We start from the raw sequence: 21,328 nt of genomic DNA on the forward strand, positions 1-21,328 counted from the left end.
TATGATGGAAATACAAGAGAAAGACCGTCATATAAAAAAACAGATAGAGGCTAAAAAAACACCGAGTTCCCATGAAATCAGTTCCGCCGCAAGATATTCGGACTGATGGTATAGGCCATCTGAAAGTAGATTTAAGCTTTCAGGTTGCAAAGTATTTTCAAGAACTTAGTGCATCAAATGCAAAGATACTTTGTGACATAACAAAAATCGGAATTGTTTTGCATTATTTCACTACTTTTTTCAAAATAAATACTCAAAACTATTACCTAGATTTTTTACTTCTTTTTAACGTTTTATTTCATTGTGCATAAAATATCCAAATCTTTTCTGGTATTTTGGACATTTCTATACTATTGAACTGTAAAACTGACTGTTGGTAACTCTGAGAGAAGAGTGTTTTTGATATAGACGTAAAAAATTGACTATTATTACGGTAAAAAATATTATTTGTTTAAACAAAACAGAACATTATGCAAAATAAACAGCAAATAAAATACTGTGATCGTGTTATAAAAAAACTAAAAAAGAATTATAATTACTAAAATAAAAGTAAAATTTATGATAATACAACGGCAGACAAGAGCAAAACGATAGACAAATAAATTATAGTAAAAAAAGGAAGAACAAAAATAATCAGACATTGATTATCACAACAACACACTAACACCACTCAAAACACACAGAGCAATCAAGTCAGTCAGCATCAAGGAAAGGAAAGCAAAACCAAAAAAAATAAAAAAAAAAATAGAAGGAAATAAGGAAACTGCTCGCATCACATTTTCTAAAATTTTGATTTCATTTTATGTTCTATAGAGACAGACAATACTAAAAATACTATATATAACAAAGTGGAGCAGAGTGTGGCTGGCTTTAAAGTGGTGTGGAGACTTTTGGATTAGGTTAAACATTTTTTGTATACGATGTATTCTTATCATCGTCTGTGGTTATCGGTGCTAGTTCTGACCATAGTGACAACTAGTATGTGTGGTTTTGCAAATGAACATGAAGTCTCAGAAAATGACAACAATATGAAGCACGATGCCCACTTTGAGACACAAGCGGCAGCCTCTCTCAAAGATATGACAGAACAGGAATTAAGCGACGATTTGTCAATTGAATTATATCGCAGTTTACGCTTTGAACCGCCACAATTAGATTTTGGCATCTGGTCGGTGGGTACGGTGCGTTCACACACCGTAACACTAATCAATCACAATCGAAATCGAAGTGTTTACTTGAGTTCGGTGTCGGGCAGGACGCCAGCATTTTCTAGCAGCTTTTTTGAAGCGAAAATGGTGCCGCCCAACGGTAATACCACATTTAATGTAGTCTTTTTACCCAGAGAACAAGGTGCTATAAGTACTAGTTTAAATATACACACATCGTTTGGTAAACTGCGACTATTGGTGCGTGGCGTAGGTCGTGAGTGTCCGTATCGCCTTAAGCCGCTGGTGGGCATACGGGCGCCATTGAATGCTACTCTAATGCCCGAAATACACATGTACAATCCGCATGAGAAGGCATTACAAATTTTGGAGGTGAGTTACATATATTTATAGATACATATGATTACATTGCATTTCTTGTTTTAGTATGTTTGGAAACATGTAGCTTTATGGTGTTTATTTTTAGTCCGCCGATTTAAATAAAATAGAAATTCTAAATGATATCGAGGCACTTATTAAAACCCCTCTATCTTAGAAAACACAAGTTTTCAGGAGATCAAAAAAAAATTTTATTTGGTCTTATTTACGAGAAATGTTGAATTATTTCTTCTACAATATATTTTTAAGGCTGCTAATTGTTTCTAAAAATTTTGCATTATTGGCAAATTTATTAAAGATACTTTTTTGTACTATATTAATTTTGTATAAATAAAACTGTATCTATTAGTTTTGCTTTGTAAGAATATTTTAATTTAAATTTAATATATGACCTCGTGTATTCCTTGATGTTTTATTCATATTACAAACAATTAGTATTGGTTTTAAGCTTAATTGAGCTTTTCGGTATTTTAACTGATACAAATTATGCTATTCTGGTGCTATTACGCTCTTCAAATAAATGTAAATTAATCCATTTATTTGAACCAGAATATAAGGATTTCGTTTCAATATAATATGTATGGTTTAATTGGAATAAAGTCAACATTATGTTATACATTACTGTACAATTTTAAGACATAAAAGTTACCTTGGTTTAGATACCTTAAGATCGTTCTTAACACTATGTAATTTAAGTATTTCGACACAAGTTATAAATTGAATGGGCTATACAGTGCACTCCCGATAATATGAACTAATTAAAACCAGGCCAGTTCACTTTTGCAAGATTGTTCATATTTGCGAATGGCATCTAATTCCCATCAACAGCTAGGGAAGTCCAAAAATTATTAAGCAGTTGAATTAGAATGTAGCCACTACCCGTTGATTTAGATTTCAACTCTGTGTAGATAGATAAAATACGTTAAAAAAACAAAAATAAACTGTTCATATTTTAAAAAGCTTTAAAATATGAACAGCTTAGTTCACTAAGTTCATATTTTAGAGTACCCTATAGAAGTAAAATTTTTTTCATATTTTGGGGTGTTCATATTATCGCGAGTGCACTGTATCTTTAGTGTGCAAACGTGCTAATACCATTTTCACAAACTTGAATCATATTTGTTTGCTCACTTGGGTCCATTCAAAACTGATCCCATTGTGATACCCAAGTGGTAAACATCTGGGTATGAAGTAACATTTTTGAAATTAGTAGTCGAGATGATAGTAAATTTCAAAATTATTAAATATTTCCTTAAAAAAGTATGATTTAAATTTTGTTTGGTTAAAATTAAATGAAAAAACTAATAATTAAAACATGTTTCACGCTATTTTACTTTTGATAGCGTAGTTTATACTAAATTCCATTTGATTTGAGTTAATAATTTTAAAACTTTGAGATTGCATAACAATGGACTTAGCATTTTTGCAAACTGCAGTATAACAACGAGAAAAAAACTAAATAATTGTAAATCTTTTTTAAGCAAACAGTGTATTTTTACATATTCTAGCATTTTGTCTCGAATATTTTTATAAAAAGTGGACGTGCCATTATGCATTACTACCAATCGTTCACTATCAAATATTATTACATCAAACAAGTCAATATATTGTATTTACAATATAGTAAAACATATCAACATATTTGATCAATATGCAAATTGTTTAAATTAATTTTAACTGTTTTGGGATTTTTAACAAAAATTCTAATATTCTCTGTAGACAACATCGTACTTGAAAAGAGTTAAGAGATAATAGAATTGTTTTCTACCATTTCATAAAATAAATTAAAATGAAGTACATGGTACTAAGATCATATACAATATTATAATTGTTAAAAAATAACAATAAAAAAAATCACATTTTAGATAAACACTTTTAACATTTTCATTTTTAAATAATTATTGTATTAACAAAATAAATTAAATACTAAACGTTTTTAAAACAATAAACATAACATTGATCTTGCACAAAACCAGTAAATCTATCTATTTATCAGTTTATACATACATATATGTACTGAACTATGTATTTTATTGCGGCTTAAACCATGTGTGTGCGACGAGTATATTGTTTATTAATTTAAAATGCGTGCTAGCTAGTTCTATGCAAGGGATGGATTGGACGATGTAGTAATTACGTAGTTGTTTATCTTTGCCGTAAATAATATGTTTATACATACATACATGTTATATATATCTGTTTGTAGTTGTTTGCGTGTTGTTGTATTTAACACACACTCTATACCTTGACCTTCAGAATAGGTTTAGTCTAAATATTGAGATATTTTTCTCTCCCATTTCATAAACAGGTATTAGTATAGTATTATTATTTATTCAAATTAATTGTCAAGTAAACACACATGTATGAATGTATGTTCCTTACTTTTTTTCAACTAAAAAAAATAAAACTCAAATGGGAAAAGATCTAATGGAAATTTATTTGAAAGATAGAATGCAATTTTGTACTATTTTTAAGAATATTTTTATGCGCCCAACCATATAATACCCTACACTGAGAAAATAGCAAAAACATTTAACTTTTAAAATTTCAATAATTTATTTTCGGAAGTAGTCCTTATATGGGAGCGAAGTCCAATTATTACCCGGGCTTTGGGCGTTACAAACATGAGCACAAACGCATTATATCCTACCCACGATGGTGGTGTGGGGTATAAATACTTCTCATTGTGAAGGATATGAAAATAGAGTTACGTTATTTTAGCATTAAGCCAAAGTTATTGATTTTGGATCTTTACAGATTGTTGCCCGTAAGTTAAATGAAATAATAGATTGTAATACCATTCGGTTATGTAGAATCTTTAGACAAATTAAAAATTATTTGCCAAAAACTATTTCCCAAAAAATGAAATATTTGTGTGAAAGACATTCTTAAGGTTGCAACCTTTTGATAATAACTACATTAAATGAAATACATATACTATTTTTCTCAATGTTAGAATCTATTGTTGCTTCATTTTTTATGCAACTTTGCTGGAAGAGCTTTATTAGATTCTAGCGAGTAACCCGTTAACGTTGCTTTAAATATTGTTTGGCACCAAATCTGCTGGCATTATATACGGACCAAGTCGACCTCGTTGTAACACAGGAAGGTTCATTGGTCCAACTGTTTTGTGTAGTCTCATATAGTTTCTGCTGTACAGCCATCTTGCATTTAACAAGGCAAATACCAGAAAAGGGGTCAACCCTTTTCAACACTCATTATCGCACCCCTTTTGGGCGGCCATATTGTTACGTTTTGACCTTTTAAAAACGGTGGTTTATTTCCTCTAAAAAACAGCATACTTAAAAATTGTAACAACTCTTTATTTAAATTAACACATCAATTTAAATAGTAAATCTCTTTTAATACAGACACTTATATTACACACTTTAAAAACACTGGTAATACAGTTGACGTTAAGTCTAACAGCGTCTACTATATTCTGACTCCTCTGCAGCTCGCTGTTACTATTTATATACACAGTGCCATCTTCTAGTAGTTTCATGAATTATCTAACGGACAAAACTAAAATGTTCTATTTCTAGAGCTTTTAGCAGCTTTAACAGTTAATTTCAATAATTAGTTTTTATTTATTCCATACTCTAATATAAATACATACATACATACATAATAAGACTATGATCCCGAATGCGACATTCGTACGCGTATGAGACACATTTTAAAAATCAAAATAAAATGTTTTTTAACTAAATTTTGATTTGAATTAAAATTTATTAGAACGATCTCGGAGAACTGATAACAAACGATGATTTAGATACCAGAAAGCGACATTGTAACATGAACAAAATCGAATGAAAAATTATCTTCATATGATACATATTAGCGGTATTCACTGTTAAGTGCGAATGGTATTGCATCATTGCAAATGCAAAATTGTAAAGGTTTTTGTGTGTATTTTGTTATTGGATTACGGTAAAATTTTGCATTTGCAATGATGCTACACCATTCGCACTTAACAGTGAATACCGCTAGTTTGTTGCTAATAGAACGATTTAATAAGATAAGTGCAGTCATGATACAAATATGTAAACTGTTAGCTAAGAGTAAGAAAAAGTATATATTAAGTATTTAGAAATGCCCATATATAGAAAATTCTACATTAAAAATGTTATATTTTGATATCATATCACCATGTTTAGTGACTAATTTATAGAAATATAAAGAAGCAGTACCTACCGTTTTCGAATCAGGTTTGGATATATTAAAGAATACTGTCCATTAGTGATTTTTCCATAAATAAATGGCAAAAATTTAGATCTGCATTAGCAACTTCAACAACGCGTTTTGTGGCTAAATATTTAAAAAAAAAAAAAAAAAAAAACCATTACTTTTAATAATTGTTTTATATTCTAATAAGATTATTGGCCATTTTCATATTTACTACTTATTGGTACTAATTACATTTATGATACTACTAATAATACCCTTCACCATAGGTAATGGTATGTATTGTTTGTAGTTCCGTTTGTAATTCTCACATTTTTGATTTGCGACCCCTTACAGTTATATTCTGGATCGTTATAGATAGTCCCCAATAACTTACAAACATGATTGATACATCAATATATAGATCAAATAATAGATTTACTTAAATAATTTTTACTCAGGAATTTGTTAAATTACTTTTAATTGAAATAAATAAATTAAAAATATCGGGTATATATCAGCCCACAAATGGCTGAGATATACAGCCCAATTATGAATAAAAAATTCCGCGGGAGTTTGTTCCCCGGGAGTTTTTTCCCATTGAATTTGAATAGGAAAAATGAGAAAAGGGAAAAAACTCCCGGGGAATTTTTATTCATAATTGGGCTGATAAGCAAAAAGGGACGACTACCTATTTTTTTAACTAAGACATTAATAGGCAATATGGTTCCAATAATAGATATTTCAAAGACCTTTGCAAGGGTATATTTAAGGCCAACGTATATCGGACCTACCATGGGTCAAAATCGGGAAAAATATTTTTTACTAAAAAAATTTTTTTTCACAAAAAAATTTAAACTTTTTTTTATTATAAAATTAAAAAAAAAATTTAGCTAAAATTAAAAAAAAAAAATTAAATTTTATTTCCCTAAAAATATTTAAAATTTGTATTTTAAAGTATAATTTGGTGAAGGGTATATAAGAGTCGGCACATCCGAATATAGCTCTCTTACTTGTTTTTAGTTAAATTTTAATTTTTTTTTTTTTTGAAAGACTAGCTGATAATAAATTATTTAAGAAACCGCAAAAAATGTCATATTTATGTACATATGTATATATTATTTTGTAATTTAAAGGTATACAGCAGTGGTGGCCAGTTTCAATTAGAACTACCCAGCGGTGATTCTGAAGCACCAAAGGGTCTATGGGAAATACCTCCTTTAACGACAAAGCCTGTGATACGCATACGATTTCAAGGGTATGCTGCCGGTAATTATTCAGCCTATATTCGCATTAAAATAGCCGAACCACATAACTCCAGTAACTCTACGAGCAGTGGTGTTGGCAGTGGATTGGAAAAGGAGGAACAGGTTTTAGTTATACCTGTGGAATTTGAAATATTACCTCAGTATGGTTTGTATGCGGTCAATCCGCTACTGGAGTTTGGTCACATAGCCGTTGACGACGAGAGTCGCGTAAAAGTCCTAAAACAAAAACTATTCTTAAGACATTCGAAAAGTGAATTGGAAGTAACCGATTTAGAATTCAAATCGATAACATACATTAGTGGTGTATATTTCGAGAACTGCAAAGATATTGTGCTCTATCCAAATTATGTTGAGGATCCCGTCGTACGATTGAATGATAAACTGGAATTAGAATTAGAAGATAAAAAGGCGCATACATATCACAGTGTAGAGCTAATAATAAGAGCCGATATATTTAAAGGCAATTTACATTATGACGTTAATAAAACTTTATTTTTAATACCCACAACACATACAAGCAATAAACAACTACCAGATGATGGTAATGACGTTGTCAGCGATGTCAATGGTAGTCGAGTATTAACGGTGCGTAATGATTTTAAAATCCCATTGACCATTTATAATATAACCACACAAGATAATGATGCTGATAAGCTTAGCTTGCAATTGAAATCATTTGAAACGGGAATGGTTTTGATGCCAGGCCTCTCTTTTGATATATTAGTGGCTTCTAGTTTATGTAAAGAACAACAACAAGAACAGGATCTTAAAGATCTTACAAATTATAAGACTGCTATCTACGTTTATACGAATATAACCAATTTCGAAATACCCATTGTCATAAGTTCAGCACGTTTGTTTGTAACCACACAAACTCATTCGATATGGCGCTCCAATACTTCCGTTTATACCAAAGAATTAGATTTAGGTTCTGTACCCATCCGTGAAAAGTCCAACAAGGGTTTCATAATTTTTCAAAATCGCAATTCCATACCCATCAAATTAAACAATATGGATTTTCAAAAGCCTCAAGCCATCTACTATCACGTCCTGTTTATAGGCTGTATACAAGCAGCGGACGTTAACGAAACAAACAACTACACTGTCGATTTGGAGAGCGCTGACTACAAGTTTGGTTCCCAATTGGAAGAAGGTGACATTGCCGTCTACATGATAGACTTACAGCCCTACACAACCGAACACAGTTTGGCATTTTTGAAAATTCTAACACAGTATGAAAATATAACAATAAATATTAAATTCACCACTTCCCTGGGTAGACTGGAGGTGGATCAGGAGAGGTTACATTTTGCTAATTGTTTTCCGGTAAGTTGATGAAGAAAATATGTATTTTATAATTTATTTAAAAACCATTAAATTTTAGGGTAAATTATGTTCTTCTGAATTGAGCATACGTTCGACATTTAAACAACCCATGCACATAAAATACATAAATTTTACTGATTCTGGCTTAAGATTTGAAGATAAAAATCCTTTGGGCTCAAAGATAGCGCCACTATCTGTCACCAGGGTTGGTCGTATCTACTTTCGGCCATCTGCTCTATGCGGCTCACGTTGTTATATACAACAACAGACCGATGAATCCGCCACATTTCCAAGCTCTATAGTGGCAAACAGTTTGAATATACCCAATTTCGATGAAGTCGAACTGAGACGTCGCACCGAACTCTATAGACATTTTAAATATTATTTTCAAAATATGTATTTTTCAATGACAACCAAAGAAATGCAACAGTTTCAATTGAATCTTATGATAGAATTAGAATGGCCCCAGCTGGTCGGTGGCCGTCAAATGTTGCCCACAATTGAAGTTAACAAAACGCATATATACGAAGTGAAAATTTCCAATCCATCCGATAATCCTATACTAATTGATTATACATTGGCCGATCCGACACTGGCGAAACAAACTCGTATCTCTTTACCGCTGGAAGTTGTCGTCATTACACCCAGTTGCTATTTAACTGACAAAGCGGTATTTTCATTAGTGAATGCGCCACCCAAAAAGCCCATTCTTATACCAGGTCTATCCAGTGTCACGATACCGATCAAATTTCAAGCCGATTATGTGGGCACAATTTGTACGCTGTTACACATACGCAATAATTTAACACTGTATGAAGGTGTTTGGATTAGCGCCAAAACGGTACAATCACAATTTCGTTTGGGCAATCGTAAGCCGGGTTCACAGACGCCTTTACTCTTTGAAATAACCGACCAGCATTTGGCATCTGCTTGTCCGGCAAGGGATGACAGAATGAGAAGTGAGGCAGCAGAACATTATGTTATACCGCAAGTAAGTATTTCTTTTTTTATAAAATTAAAAATATATCTATAAATTGCGATACAATATTATTTGGATTGATTTACTGAATGTACCTTTTCAAAACTATCAATTTTCTAATTTACCTTACAGATTATTTCTCGACGCGTTTTTACAGCTCGCAATTCTGGCGAACTACCCATACGAATTGATGGATTTTGGATCGGTGATCAACCTTGTCAGGGCTATGGCTTTCAAGTAATGGATTGCTCTAGTTTCGAACTGATTGCAAATTCTTCGAAAAAGATTGAAATTTCTTTTCAATCGGATTTTACAGTGTCTCGCATCACTAGACCACTGATGCTCAAAACAAACCTCACCTATGATGTTAGATACATACTGGTGGCTCAATTGCCCTCAAAGGGTTTAGAACAATGTGAGTTACTTCTGCCGCGACCACCATGGGAGGCTAAAATACGCAATGCTGCCATCATAATGCTGCTGATAACATTTGTGTTGGTACTTATAGCGGTGCACATTGACTACGGCAACATCATATACAACCAATCAGCTCTATATGAGGCCCGTGATAAGGGTACAGTGCATCCAACGTTCAATTTGCGTAACATTGCTATGCGTTCGACACAAATTAATAATGATAGTTCGCCAACGGTTGAGACGAATCAAAAAACTAAAACGAAAGCAACGGCTAGCGAAAAGAACGATAACTCTAGTTCCATGTTGAGCTTAAGGAAACGTAATGTTAAAAGCACGAAAGCTGTAAATGGTGAAGCAAAGTCATCCTCATCTTCTACACGTGGTGGTATGACATTAGCTGAAATGGTTAGTTGGACATTTGGCACAAAAACGGCAAAAAAATCTGCTGCAAATAATAGCAAAAATTCGAAAGTTGCAGACCAAGCGAATACAAATGTGAGCAACGATGTGAAAACGACAAAATCCAAATTCACTGAAAAATCTTTAATTGATAAAATGGATGGTGACATGAAAAAATCGCAAATAGGCAAAAAAACAAAGGTGACCGATAAAGCTCAAGCTAAAAATCACGACAAAAACGAAACGGAAGAAGTGAAATTAAGAAGAGATGATCATGTAGACAAAGAGTTGAAAAAGGAAAAGAATTCTCCTAAGCTACAAGCAAAAACTGCTGCCAGTGTTAATTCTCACGTAGAAACGGTAACAGCGAAAGATGCCAGAGAACAAAGAAAATCATTAGAGTTGTCTAGTCAAGCAACAGCAAGCGTTGAGCCTACAGCTGCCTCATCGGATAAGAATCAAAATTCACCAAAGGAAGTTGCAAATGGGCGGAAAATTGGCAAGACCCCTGGTAGAGAGAGACGTAAACAATCAGCACAAAATATCTCACCCGTCATCTCAGACCTAACCAGCTCTTCCTGTTCCTCTTCGACTTCGTCGTCGTGTTCGTCAAACCACAATGTCATGGGTAAGCGGAACGAGCGCAAAATGAAAGTAAAAGCCTCGAATTCATTGAAGTTTAGCAACAATTGCAATGCAACAAATATGTTTCCCTCATCCTATTCGGCCTCATCGTCACCGACGTCGATGTCAGCGAGTATTTTAAAATCCGAAAACACAAATTCACATGTAGACATTTTGACACCCTGGGATTGTGGCAGCCATGCCACATTTAGTGATGTTTTACAAAAATCCCAACAACAGCAAACACAATCCAGTACTTCTACTGATCTCATACAACAAGGATCATTATTTGATCTTATGTCTCACTCTCCGAACGGTATAGAAAACTCTGAAATAACAGCTGCCTTAACACCAAAACGACCTAAAAATCCAGCATCGGATTTGGGACCCATTGGTTCTAGGAAATCACCCTCATCTACACCAGTCTGGGAGCCCATACAAAGTGCCATAACAATGCAATTACCACGGCCATTAAATACAACCTCAACTGCTACTTCGTCAACAGCTTCGTCATCCGCATCATGTTACTATCCAATGACTTCGACTTTTGGCTACAACGACTTATCGCCGCCGACACTGACGTCACCCACAATGCACCAACACCAACAGGATATCCATGCTCAATTACTGGTATTACAAAGGCAAATTTTGGAACAGCAACAATTGCAACAACAGCAACAACAATTTCTAAATTCGAATGCTTTAAACAATAACTGGTCCAATCTATCCTCACCCCTCTGGAGTCCTATCTTGGGCAATGGTTCAACTGCTAATGTCAACAACACTTCGTCTATATTTAGTCAGCCACAGACACAAAATTCAACTTGGAGTTTAACTCCAAATTCTTCATCGCCTTCCAGCGGTTTAGTACGTCCACCACCAGGCTTAGAACAAAACTTTCCCATCAACAGCAATTTGCCCGCAGCTGCAGTGACTTCTTCAGCCGCATCTTCTTCTGCACAATTGGCTTCAACTTTCAACAACACAATGGCTACATCTCCAAATAGTCTCACACAAACAGATAATGATAATATGCCCATGTTCAATTTGTTTGGAGGTTTAAGTTCCATTTGGAATGACAATTGGACACAGTCAAACAATCAACAGCAGCAGCAGCAACAACAACAGCAGCCTCCAAAGTAAAATTAACTGGTAAGTATAGTAAGGGCCTTGTCGATGTTTTGTGTCCTCTTTATATATAATTTTTTAACCATATTTTTTTTTCCTTGCAGATTACCGATTTGCAGCAGACTTTTGTGACGCACATAATTTTTGAAATTCTCTTCCAATGCTTTCTCTGTTGCCGTATTTCGAAAAAACTAATTAATTATTTACAAAAATAAATTAGTTTTACACTAAAAATGGTTAACAAAATAAAATCCAAAAACTTTGTTTTTAAATAATTCCTTCCCATCATCATTATTGATTAAAAAACTTGACTTAATTTTTTCATAACCTTTTCATTCTTTTTTGTTGATTAATTTTAAAATGATAAATTTTTCTAAGATTTTTTAAATTAATATTATTAATTACCATTAATCCTTAATATTTACAAAATAATAAGGATTTAAAAGATTATTTTCTTAATACCAAAAAAATATAAAAAAGCTGATAAAATAAATAATTAAATTTTAAGTAAAACACACTCAATTAAATAGACATAAAAAAACCTCAAAACTGAATTCCACACATTTTATGGCCAACTTATTTCAAAATAAATACAAAACACACAAAACTTTAACTAATTTAAATAATATACTTTATATATAATATATAAACAACAAATACTCGAAGATTATTAATTTTGCATAAACTTTACAAGTGTGCCCCCGTCAATGCTAATTTAGTTTTAAAATCCACCTAAATAACTGTAGTTTTTTCTTTAATTATTCTCAACTTTAATTTTAATTTTGTTTCCTTTTTTTTAATATTTTTTACTAAACTGCCAAGCACTGAAGTTTAATATTGAAAAGAAATTTTTTTGTCGTTATTTTTTATACTATCTATACATATTATTAAACAAAAGTTTTTTCTTTATCTTTTTTTTTGGAGAAATTTGTTAAGTTTTATTTTTATTTGCTATTTTTATATATGAAAACAAAAAGCCTTTAAGCTTTGATATAAATTTGTTTTATATATATATTAATATATTTCAATCATAAACTGTAAAAAAATATTATTTTTCTTTAATTTTCATCAATTCTTACTTCTAAAATTTACAAAATTAAAAAAGAAAATGGAAAACAAAAATAAATGAAAACAATAAAACATTTAAATGTGAAATAAAAGAAGCAAAAGCAAAGAACCTATAAAAGGTTTACAAAAATTGTATAAAAAAAAGTTTTTTTCTTATTTCATTTGACTACTTTTCCTTATAGGTAATGATACCCTTTTCTATTAGATCGGGAATTTCCACAGCCAACCAGGGAGCCAACTAAGAGAGAAAAAATGTAATGGAATTGATTAGTAAAATTAGAATTTCACTACAGGTAATACCTATTATTAAATAACAAATAGGTTTGATTTTTTAAAAAAAAAACTTTTCAAATGTAATAAAACAATTGTCCAATTCAAATCGGTGTCGCACAGAGTTTTGAGCTTGGTCAAAAATGGTTAAAACTTATGTAGGAATTTAATATTTTTTTTTAATATTTAAACAGAAAAGACTTCAGACTATAGAGAATAGCATGGAATTTCTACATTTGGTCATGATAGTAAAATTTTAATTTTTTTTCTAACGGTCGCTAAAAAAAACTACTGAAAATGCAAGTCTGATATCTAATTAAATTTGCAACACTGGTATTGTTTACAAATATTGATCATATGTATAGTACCGTTAGCTAAAAGACAGTTGTAATACAAAGTTAAAATTTTTCAACAGAGACAAAGTGAATTAAAAAAAAATATATCAAAAATTACTTTTCCGATTTTTTTTATATATTATTGCCACAAGTATGTATTATGACATATATAAAATTCAGCTGCCCCTACTTGCCCCATTTTTTTTGGTAAATGTTGTTTAGTGTCAACATCCCTTCAGATTCGTGATATTTTCAACCTCTGTGTAGAGGTAAAACAAAATAAAACAAGTATGTACTGTGATGAATGATTTAAACAATATATGGCAAATCGTTTCCAAAGGGAATTATGTATTGAATTCTGAGGAGCAGGAAATAATTTTTACACTTAAGCAGATTTGAAGCTGAGTCGAGATACTGATTTATTTAGTGAAGAAGTTTGTGCTGTGAGTTATTTTAACTTATACAAATTCAGTTTGAGTTAGCGTTTGGTATAGTTCCAAGTACAAATAATTGCAAAGCTCGACCCAAATTAAGTTATGAAGAAGCATCACAGCGCACGAAAAGAAGGCGAGTCGATGAACTTGTTGCACACAAAATATAAATTTTATTGTTGTTTTCAATATAAAATACGAAAGAAAATGTTCGTTCGCATTTAGAGAAACATGCAGTAAGTCATAAGAATTCATTCAAACTCAGTTTGATTTTTGTTTTGCTTTTAAACATCATGTATGTAACTGATGTTGTAAAATATAATTCGAGACAGAAGTTAGAAGATATTTACGAGCTAGAAATTTCTGAGATACTATTGGAAACTGATTTACAATTGGAAATTGTAAAGTGAGGAATATTTGATACACTTGATAATATGACCATATTAATTTACACCCAGTGAAACAAATTACTTACCCCCAAAGCCATTGCATGAGCTATACCAAATTTAGGCACATTTCTGGCCCACAAAGGTTTGAAGTGGTCGGTAAGACAAATCTTGCCTCCACGATACATTTTTGCAGTTTTGCCATCCAATTCGGGAAGAGCGATTTCAGGTGCCGTAGCCGGATAAGTGACGGGTATCTGAAATTTTAAATAAAATCAAATAATAAACAAGAAATTCATTTAAAAATCACTGCGATAACAACCACTCACATCGAATTCTACATCAAATTCATATTTCAGTAAATTGTGCATGTACCAGCATTTACCAAACCATTTGGTACCTTCCTTATTAGATTCGAGGCGGAACCAATCAGTGCCCGATTCTTTGTTATTTTGCACATACTGGAAATTAAAAACAAATTAAAGTTAATTCATTTAACTAAATCCCAAGTTAGTTACCTTAATTAAAGCCTGATATTCTTCCTTCAGACGTTGCACCCATATGTCCTTGTCTCTTGGGCTGGCTCTGGTTTGCAGCAAAGGCAAGCTGCTTAAGGTCTTTTTCGTACACTCATCAACCATTTTCACTAGTTTTCTTCAATCAGGATGCACTAAACAATTATATTTTGTGATGTAGAGAATACAAAATAAAAAGAAATTTATTAAAATTTTTACCAAACACTGACACTGGTGACACGTAAAGACTGTAGGGTTGTATTTAGAAAATGCAACACTGTTTAACATATGTTTATTATTAAGACGGTGTTGCCATATTTTAAGTAAATACAGCGATGGGGTATGTTTAGTATTCAGGATGTGATAATTTAACAGGAAAAGGAAATCAATGGAATGTCTGTTATAAAGGAAGTACTTTAAAATAGGTCTTTATAAATACGGCCATATAAAGAATTAGAATTATTAGAGTATTTCTTAGATATTTTAAAGTAAAATGATCAGTTTTTGGACTTACATATATTCATTACCTAATGCTGCATAAAAATATGAATTTAATATAAAATAATCTAATATATAAAAATCTCGTATCACAATGTTAGTGTTTGAACTCCTCCGAAACGGCTTAACCGATTTTTATGAAATTTTGTATGTATGTTTGGTAGATATGAGAATAGGTCGTAAAGTATATTTCATATTGCTAGGTCATTAGGGGGTCCCTATCCAGAATTTTTTTTTCCATTTTTTTTTTGCCAAAAACTTTTTTCGCATTTGTTTTCTTTGGCATCAAAAATACATATAACCCCAAATTTACACATTTTTTTATCGCGATTTAAGTATTTTTTTTATTAGCAAAATATCCAAATAATTCAAACATACCGAAACGGCTCTAGCGATTTATATGAAATTATGTACATATGTATGTATGTATAATTGCTAAGTATGAGAATAGGTCTTGGAGTATATTTCATACCGCTGGAACCAAAATATTCACTAGAAAAAATTTGTATGGCAGAACAACGTTTGCCGAGAGAGCCAGTTTATAAATAAAAAGTTACAAAAAACTCACAAATCGCAAACAAAATATAAACAATTACTTAGATTTATAAATAAATTAAGTAAGCTATGCTCCGTGCTGGTGTGATGATTTCAAAATTGTTAAAAATCATAATCATTCATGATTGAATGAGAATATAATTTCTTTAGGATAGAGCAGCAATCATCTCATAATCATTGCTATACATATCGTCACCTAAAAAATATAGATCCAATAGTGGCATTCAAGTTGATAGCAAGTGTAATTCAAGTCTCGAATTATAGTCAAGCAATTGAATATTGTTGATATTTATATAAAGGAATACATACAATACCTTTATAACAATGTTTTTTTTTTGTATGAAAAATATTTAATTTTTCAATTAAAGCAATTATATTTGCATTCAAGTCAAATTCCAACAAAATAACGAAATAAAGAAACTTTATCAGCTTCGCCCACAGACCGAAAATAGCGGATCCACTATCATTTCAATGGTCTTAACCATTTTATAAGAAAAATTAATGCCAATCAAGGATTAAATATTAAATTAATAAATCATTGAATGTAAAATTTTCAATTTCACAAAAACTTAACAATTTTATAAAAAATCATAAATTTTGCAAAAAAAATCATAGATTTTTAAAAAATCATAGATATTAACTGAAAAAAATCATAAATTCGCCAAATTTACAAAAATAAAAATTAAAAAATTTTAAATTTAAAAAAAATAAAAAAAAATCGCAAATTTTAGAAAAAATGGAATGTTTTCAAAAAATCTGCAATTTTACAAAAAATTATAAAAAGTCAACAATTTTACAAAAAAGGAATTTTTTCAACAAGATCGGTCAAGAACTCTCTGAGATTGACATTTTGGCTAAACAGATGGTTTTTCTCATCCATGTAACTTATTACATATTTTTCTTAGCATTTTTTTCCAAAATCAATAAATTTTTTGACTTTTTTTTCTCAAAAGAAAGCCCAATTATGAATAAAACTTCCCCGGGAGTTTTTTCCCTTTTCTCATTTTTCCTATTCAAATTCAATGGGGAAAAAACTACCGGGGAACACACTCCCGCGGAATTTTTTATTCATAATTGTGCTGTATGTGATTTCCTTGAAGAAATTTTTGTTCGCTTAGTGGGATGCGAGTTGGATATCTATTAAAAATAAATCTTTTGTAACTCAAAACATAAATTTGTTAACTTTTTTGCAAAATCAAAAACTTTGGTGACTTTTTTATTGGTGCACATTTCATACCGATCGGAAGACATCGATTTCAAAAGTTGGTTCACTACACATGAAATCCCCCATGTGTATGTAAACAAAATATAAATAATTATAACAGCTATTAAGATCACCAAAGCATTAAAACCACAAAAGCTAATAAAGGTCACACTAAACCATGTAAAGAAAAATCCTTTCATAACAGTTATTTTGAGTTATTCGGGTATTTTGATTATGTGGACGAGTTATTTTCGGTTACTGCCTTTGCCAATAATATAAGTTTGTCATTCTATCTATTCTATTTTCGATTGCGACCAAATAAAGTAAAAAAAAAGAAAATTCTCCCACAAAACAGAAAAGCTTTAATATGAAAAAAAGAAAAATGTAAAATAAATTATAATTTTTTTTTACACCCAAATGGTTCCGAGCCTGATATTGTGTATCATTATAGATAGCGGAGTTGCCATGTCAGTCTCCAAAGCCTCCAAATAAAAATATTTGGATCATGATTTAGACATCAATATATGAATCGCTTAGTCCTGGCTTAGATTATATTTAAAATCGAGAAAATTGCTCCACAAATTCATTCATTGTTCATATTCATTAAACATAAAAATATTGTCATATTACTAGGTATTTTTAAATTTATCCACCTCTTCCGGAAGTGCTCTCATTAAAGATATTATAGTTGATTCCGTTACCTTTTTGGAGGAGATGATCCACTTACACTTTATCGTATCTGATGTCGCAAATGATTGGTTTCTTTTGCCACAACTGCAAATGGCTTGTCATACAAGAAACTTCTTTTTGGCATTACCTCGTTCATCAGCCACACAAAAATCTTGACCCGGAAGTTATGAAAAGTCTGCCGGTGCATAAGTTTGTTTCACATCCATCACACAACACGTTTATTTTTTTTTTTATAAAATTTTAACTCAATTTTTTCGCTCGTTCTTTTGCTTCTTTACTGCATTACGATCTGAAACTTTCTGAACTTTATATGAATTCAACAAAGCATTAGCTTTGGCTCTGCTCACAAAAGAATCAGAGCATTTTACTTTCAGGGATGCTTTTCTGATAGACATTCTTTCAATGTTCAAATCTTCCTTATACTGTTTGATACATAATTATTGGGAGAGTCGTAATTTTGTAGCTGCAGCATTGTCGTAATATTAGAATATTAGCAAGAGTCTGAATATGAACATACCAACCTGCCCAGAAAGTTTAAAAATTCTCTTTTATTTCTGTACAATTTCATTTGAACTTATTGAGATGACTGCACGATTTGAAATGAAACCAGAAGTAGTCAATTTAGTTTGACATGGTGCATTGGTATGGTGGTTTTTACCTTTAGCTTCTATGGATTTCATATTCCTGATTCGCTGCCACAGTATCCCTGGGAGACAACAGCACAATGTTTTGTCAACGTTTTAGTTCTGCCGTCCAAGCGTAGAAAATCTTTCGTGGTAAATATTTAGAAACAGCCAACGCAAATAACCGCAAACACTGCAATTGTTTGGTATTCCTTTTCTTTTCATAGACACCGTCATCGGTTGTCTAGCTCTCCAAATAAACTCAAAAGTAACAAAAACCGAGTGGTGGAAAATCTTCAAACTCTATGAAGTTGTGCTGCTAGGGACCACTAGGAGAGCATTGCAAATTGTGTGACAAAAACATGGAACTCTAAAATGAATATAAATAGTGTGTGTGTGTTTTTGCAATGCCCAGCCAGATCCAACCGAAAAGCAGCTAAAATAAAACAAGACACAACAAAAAACAACTCAAAGAATCAAATGAAAAAACCATTGCACTGTTGGAAATCCACAAGAAATGGTAGCAGTAGCGTCACCACACACCAACGTAGCCAATTTTTCTTGTTCTTGTTACGCTCCTCTAGCGTGTATACAACTCTCATCTCGGCAAGGATCGACCACAGAAAATCGTAGAACTCAGCAGGTTGGCAATCAGCAGGAGTTTTCATAATATTTTGGTTTATTACTCCTGTTTCTGCAAGCAGAACAAATTTGTCAAACCCAAACCGCGTCTTTGCTAGAGCAACAAATCACCAGGGTGCTTGGCTAAATAGACAAGACAGCCAGCCAACAACATATTTAGCTAAATTGAGTTGTTACGCTTTTTCACTACAGCATTCATTGTATTGTTGCTGTCTCTTTGACGTTACAATTTAGGAGTTTCCTTTTCCTCTTCCTTCATGCTTCTTAATATTTACTCGTGCAATTGTTGTTGTCTGCTTGCTGCCTGTGTGTGTGTGTGTGCGTTTTCATAATTGTTTGCTGTAGGTGTTGTATTTGTCAACAGGGGCTGGCTGTGTCTCTTAAACACAACTCAATTGTAACAAATTATCAAACATTTTTTTTGTTTTCTTCTCCATTTTTTGTGTTGAACGTTTTATACCTTTTTAATGGTTTGATGTTCAAATTATTGTAAAAACTATATTGGATGTGTATGAATAGAATTTGTTATTGTTTATTTGTTACTCTGACCTGTCCATTGTTATTCAAAGCTAAAAATTAGTATGTGTTAATACGACTACGAACATCTTTGGCTTCGTTTAGTACACGATTTATGTCGAATTGTCACCATGATTTCTTTTAATTTGTGAAACTGAGTTTAAACATCTACGAAATGATCACTTTGATGATGAAATCATTATGTCTGAAGCATAGTGTTTTTTTTCGTAATAAAGATGTTCATATTGTGATCATTTTAATTATAAGGACTATTGGTATCATTTTTAAGGTATTTTTTTTAGAAATGTTTTGTTTTCAAAAATATTGGAGAATCGTTGAAACTGAATTCAGATGGATTGTATTTCTTTAGGGTTCTACACAGAAAAAATTATATTTCAATTCAAACATTTATCCCATATTGAACTGGTTTCAATTATTTCATAATTAAATCAAGTATTCATTTGCCCAAAAACAAAATTTCTTGATATTTTCTATTGAATTTTTGATTATTTTGACAATTGAATATACAATTTTCGTTATTGGTTGAATTTCAAATACAAAAATTATTGAATAGATAATTTTCGAAATTGAAACACAAAAATGTCTCGGTATTTATATATAAATTTATCCACTTTTCCGGAATCCTCAGTTACCTTTTGAACAAGGTGGTCCACTTACTCTTAAAATCGGACATGTCCTGGGATACCTTTCATGTGTTCTTTAATTCTTTTTTACAAGAGCCCAATACTTTTTCACAGGCCGAAGTTCTGGAAAGTTGGATAGATTTGCCTCCCATGGTACAAAATTTACATTATTGTTCAAGGGCCTTTTATATATGCCGTATATGCCGTTTTTGTAAACCCTCGTCCATCATCCACATAAAGATCTTGACCCGGAAGTTGTGAAAAGTCTGCCAGTACATAAGTTTCATCATCCATCACACAACAGGTTTATTTTTTTTTATAAAATTTGACCGCAATACGATCTGGAACGTTATTGAACTTTATACGACTTCAATCCATCATTAGCTTTGGCTCTGCGCACAAAAGAATCAGAGCATTTAACTTTACGAGCTGCTTTTCTCATAGAAGTGTTCGGTGCTCTTCGAAAGAGTTGTTCGACTTTTTTTGCCTTGTTATACCTTTTTTCTTCCTGATTCAGGTTTATTAGTTTTTGAAACAGTGCACGATGGTCAATTCCGGCCAAAAATCGATGTTCAAATACAAAAGCATGGACGTTCTAAAAGCATCAAAAAAAGTGCATGTAAGTGGCTGAAAAAAATTAGGTTATTCATGTAAATGCCTGAAATTAAGTCCAAAAATAAAGAATAGCATAAGTGATTGAAAAAATGGTCGTACAAATTTCGGAATACATATACAGGGTTTGGCCAAACAATCATGGACGTTTTGAAATTATCGGAAAAGTTAGATTATTCATGTAAAATTTTAAATTTGGTGTACATTTAAGAAAAGCACACTAGAAACATCGCAAAAAATATTAGAAATTGCATACAGGAGTTGGCCAAATAAACATTGACGTTATAAAAGTATCGAAAAAAGTATGTAATTTTTGTACATGGCTTAAATTAGGTTTATAATTAAAAATAACATAAATAATCTATTGAACAAATTTCGACATACAAATACATGGTTTGGCCAATTCAGCATAGACGTAAATAACTCTCAAACTTACATAATTTTTGAAATTGACCAAAAAAATACAAAAAAAAATTTGTAAAATATG

The 21,328-nt window shown here is 31.7% G+C and overlaps 2 protein-coding genes across 2 annotated transcripts; one reads left to right on the forward strand and one right to left on the reverse strand.

Moving 5' to 3' along the window:
- Nucleotides 1-380: 380 nt before the first annotated feature.
- Tmem131 (Transmembrane protein 131) lies at nt 381-12,077 on the forward strand. Its single transcript, XM_065514194.1, has 5 exons — nt 381-1,538; nt 6,848-8,305; nt 8,364-9,296; nt 9,417-11,876; nt 11,957-12,077. Exons 1-4 carry the CDS (start codon nt 921-923, stop codon nt 11,865-11,867), a joined length of 5,460 nt encoding a protein of 1,819 aa, XP_065370266.1. The 5' UTR covers nt 381-920; the 3' UTR covers nt 11,868-11,876; nt 11,957-12,077.
- A 772-nt stretch (nt 12,078-12,849) lies between these two features.
- Nucleotides 12,850-15,028, reverse strand: Ufc1 (Ubiquitin-fold modifier conjugating enzyme 1). The gene is made up of 4 exons (XM_065514195.1): nt 14,861-15,028; nt 14,672-14,803; nt 14,432-14,599; nt 12,850-13,158 (listed from the first exon to the last, which is right to left on the reverse strand). Exons 1-4 carry the CDS (start codon nt 14,981-14,983, stop codon nt 13,087-13,089), a joined length of 495 nt encoding a protein of 164 aa, XP_065370267.1. The 5' UTR covers nt 14,984-15,028; the 3' UTR covers nt 12,850-13,086.
- Nucleotides 15,029-21,328: the final 6,300 nt, after the last annotated feature.

This window comes from Calliphora vicina, chromosome 5 (genome assembly GCF_958450345.1).
Source record: "Calliphora vicina chromosome 5, idCalVici1.1, whole genome shotgun sequence".
In the NCBI taxonomy this organism is placed as follows: Eukaryota; Metazoa; Arthropoda; class Insecta; order Diptera; family Calliphoridae; genus Calliphora; species Calliphora vicina.

Bases quoted from the DNA above. Each gene is read 5' to 3' on its own strand.
- Tmem131 (XM_065514194.1), top strand. From the start codon at position 921: ATGTATTCTTATCATCGTCTGTGGTTATCGGTGCTAGTTCTGACCATA. The intron at 1,539-6,847 runs GTGAGTTACATA...TGTAATTTAAAG, and splicing joins AGGCATTACAAATTTTGGAG to GTATACAGCAGTGGTGGCCA. The intron at 9,297-9,416 runs GTAAGTATTTCT...TTTACCTTACAG, and splicing joins AACATTATGTTATACCGCAA to ATTATTTCTCGACGCGTTTT.
- Ufc1 (XM_065514195.1), bottom strand. From the start codon at position 14,983: ATGGTTGATGAGTGTACGAAAAAGACCTTAAGCAGCTTGCCTTTGCTG. The intron at 14,804-14,860 runs GTAACTAACTTG...TTTAATTTCCAG, and splicing joins AATATCAGGCTTTAATTAAG to TATGTGCAAAATAACAAAGA. The intron at 14,600-14,671 runs GTGAGTGGTTGT...TTAAAATTTCAG, and splicing joins AATTTGATGTAGAATTCGAT to ATACCCGTCACTTATCCGGC.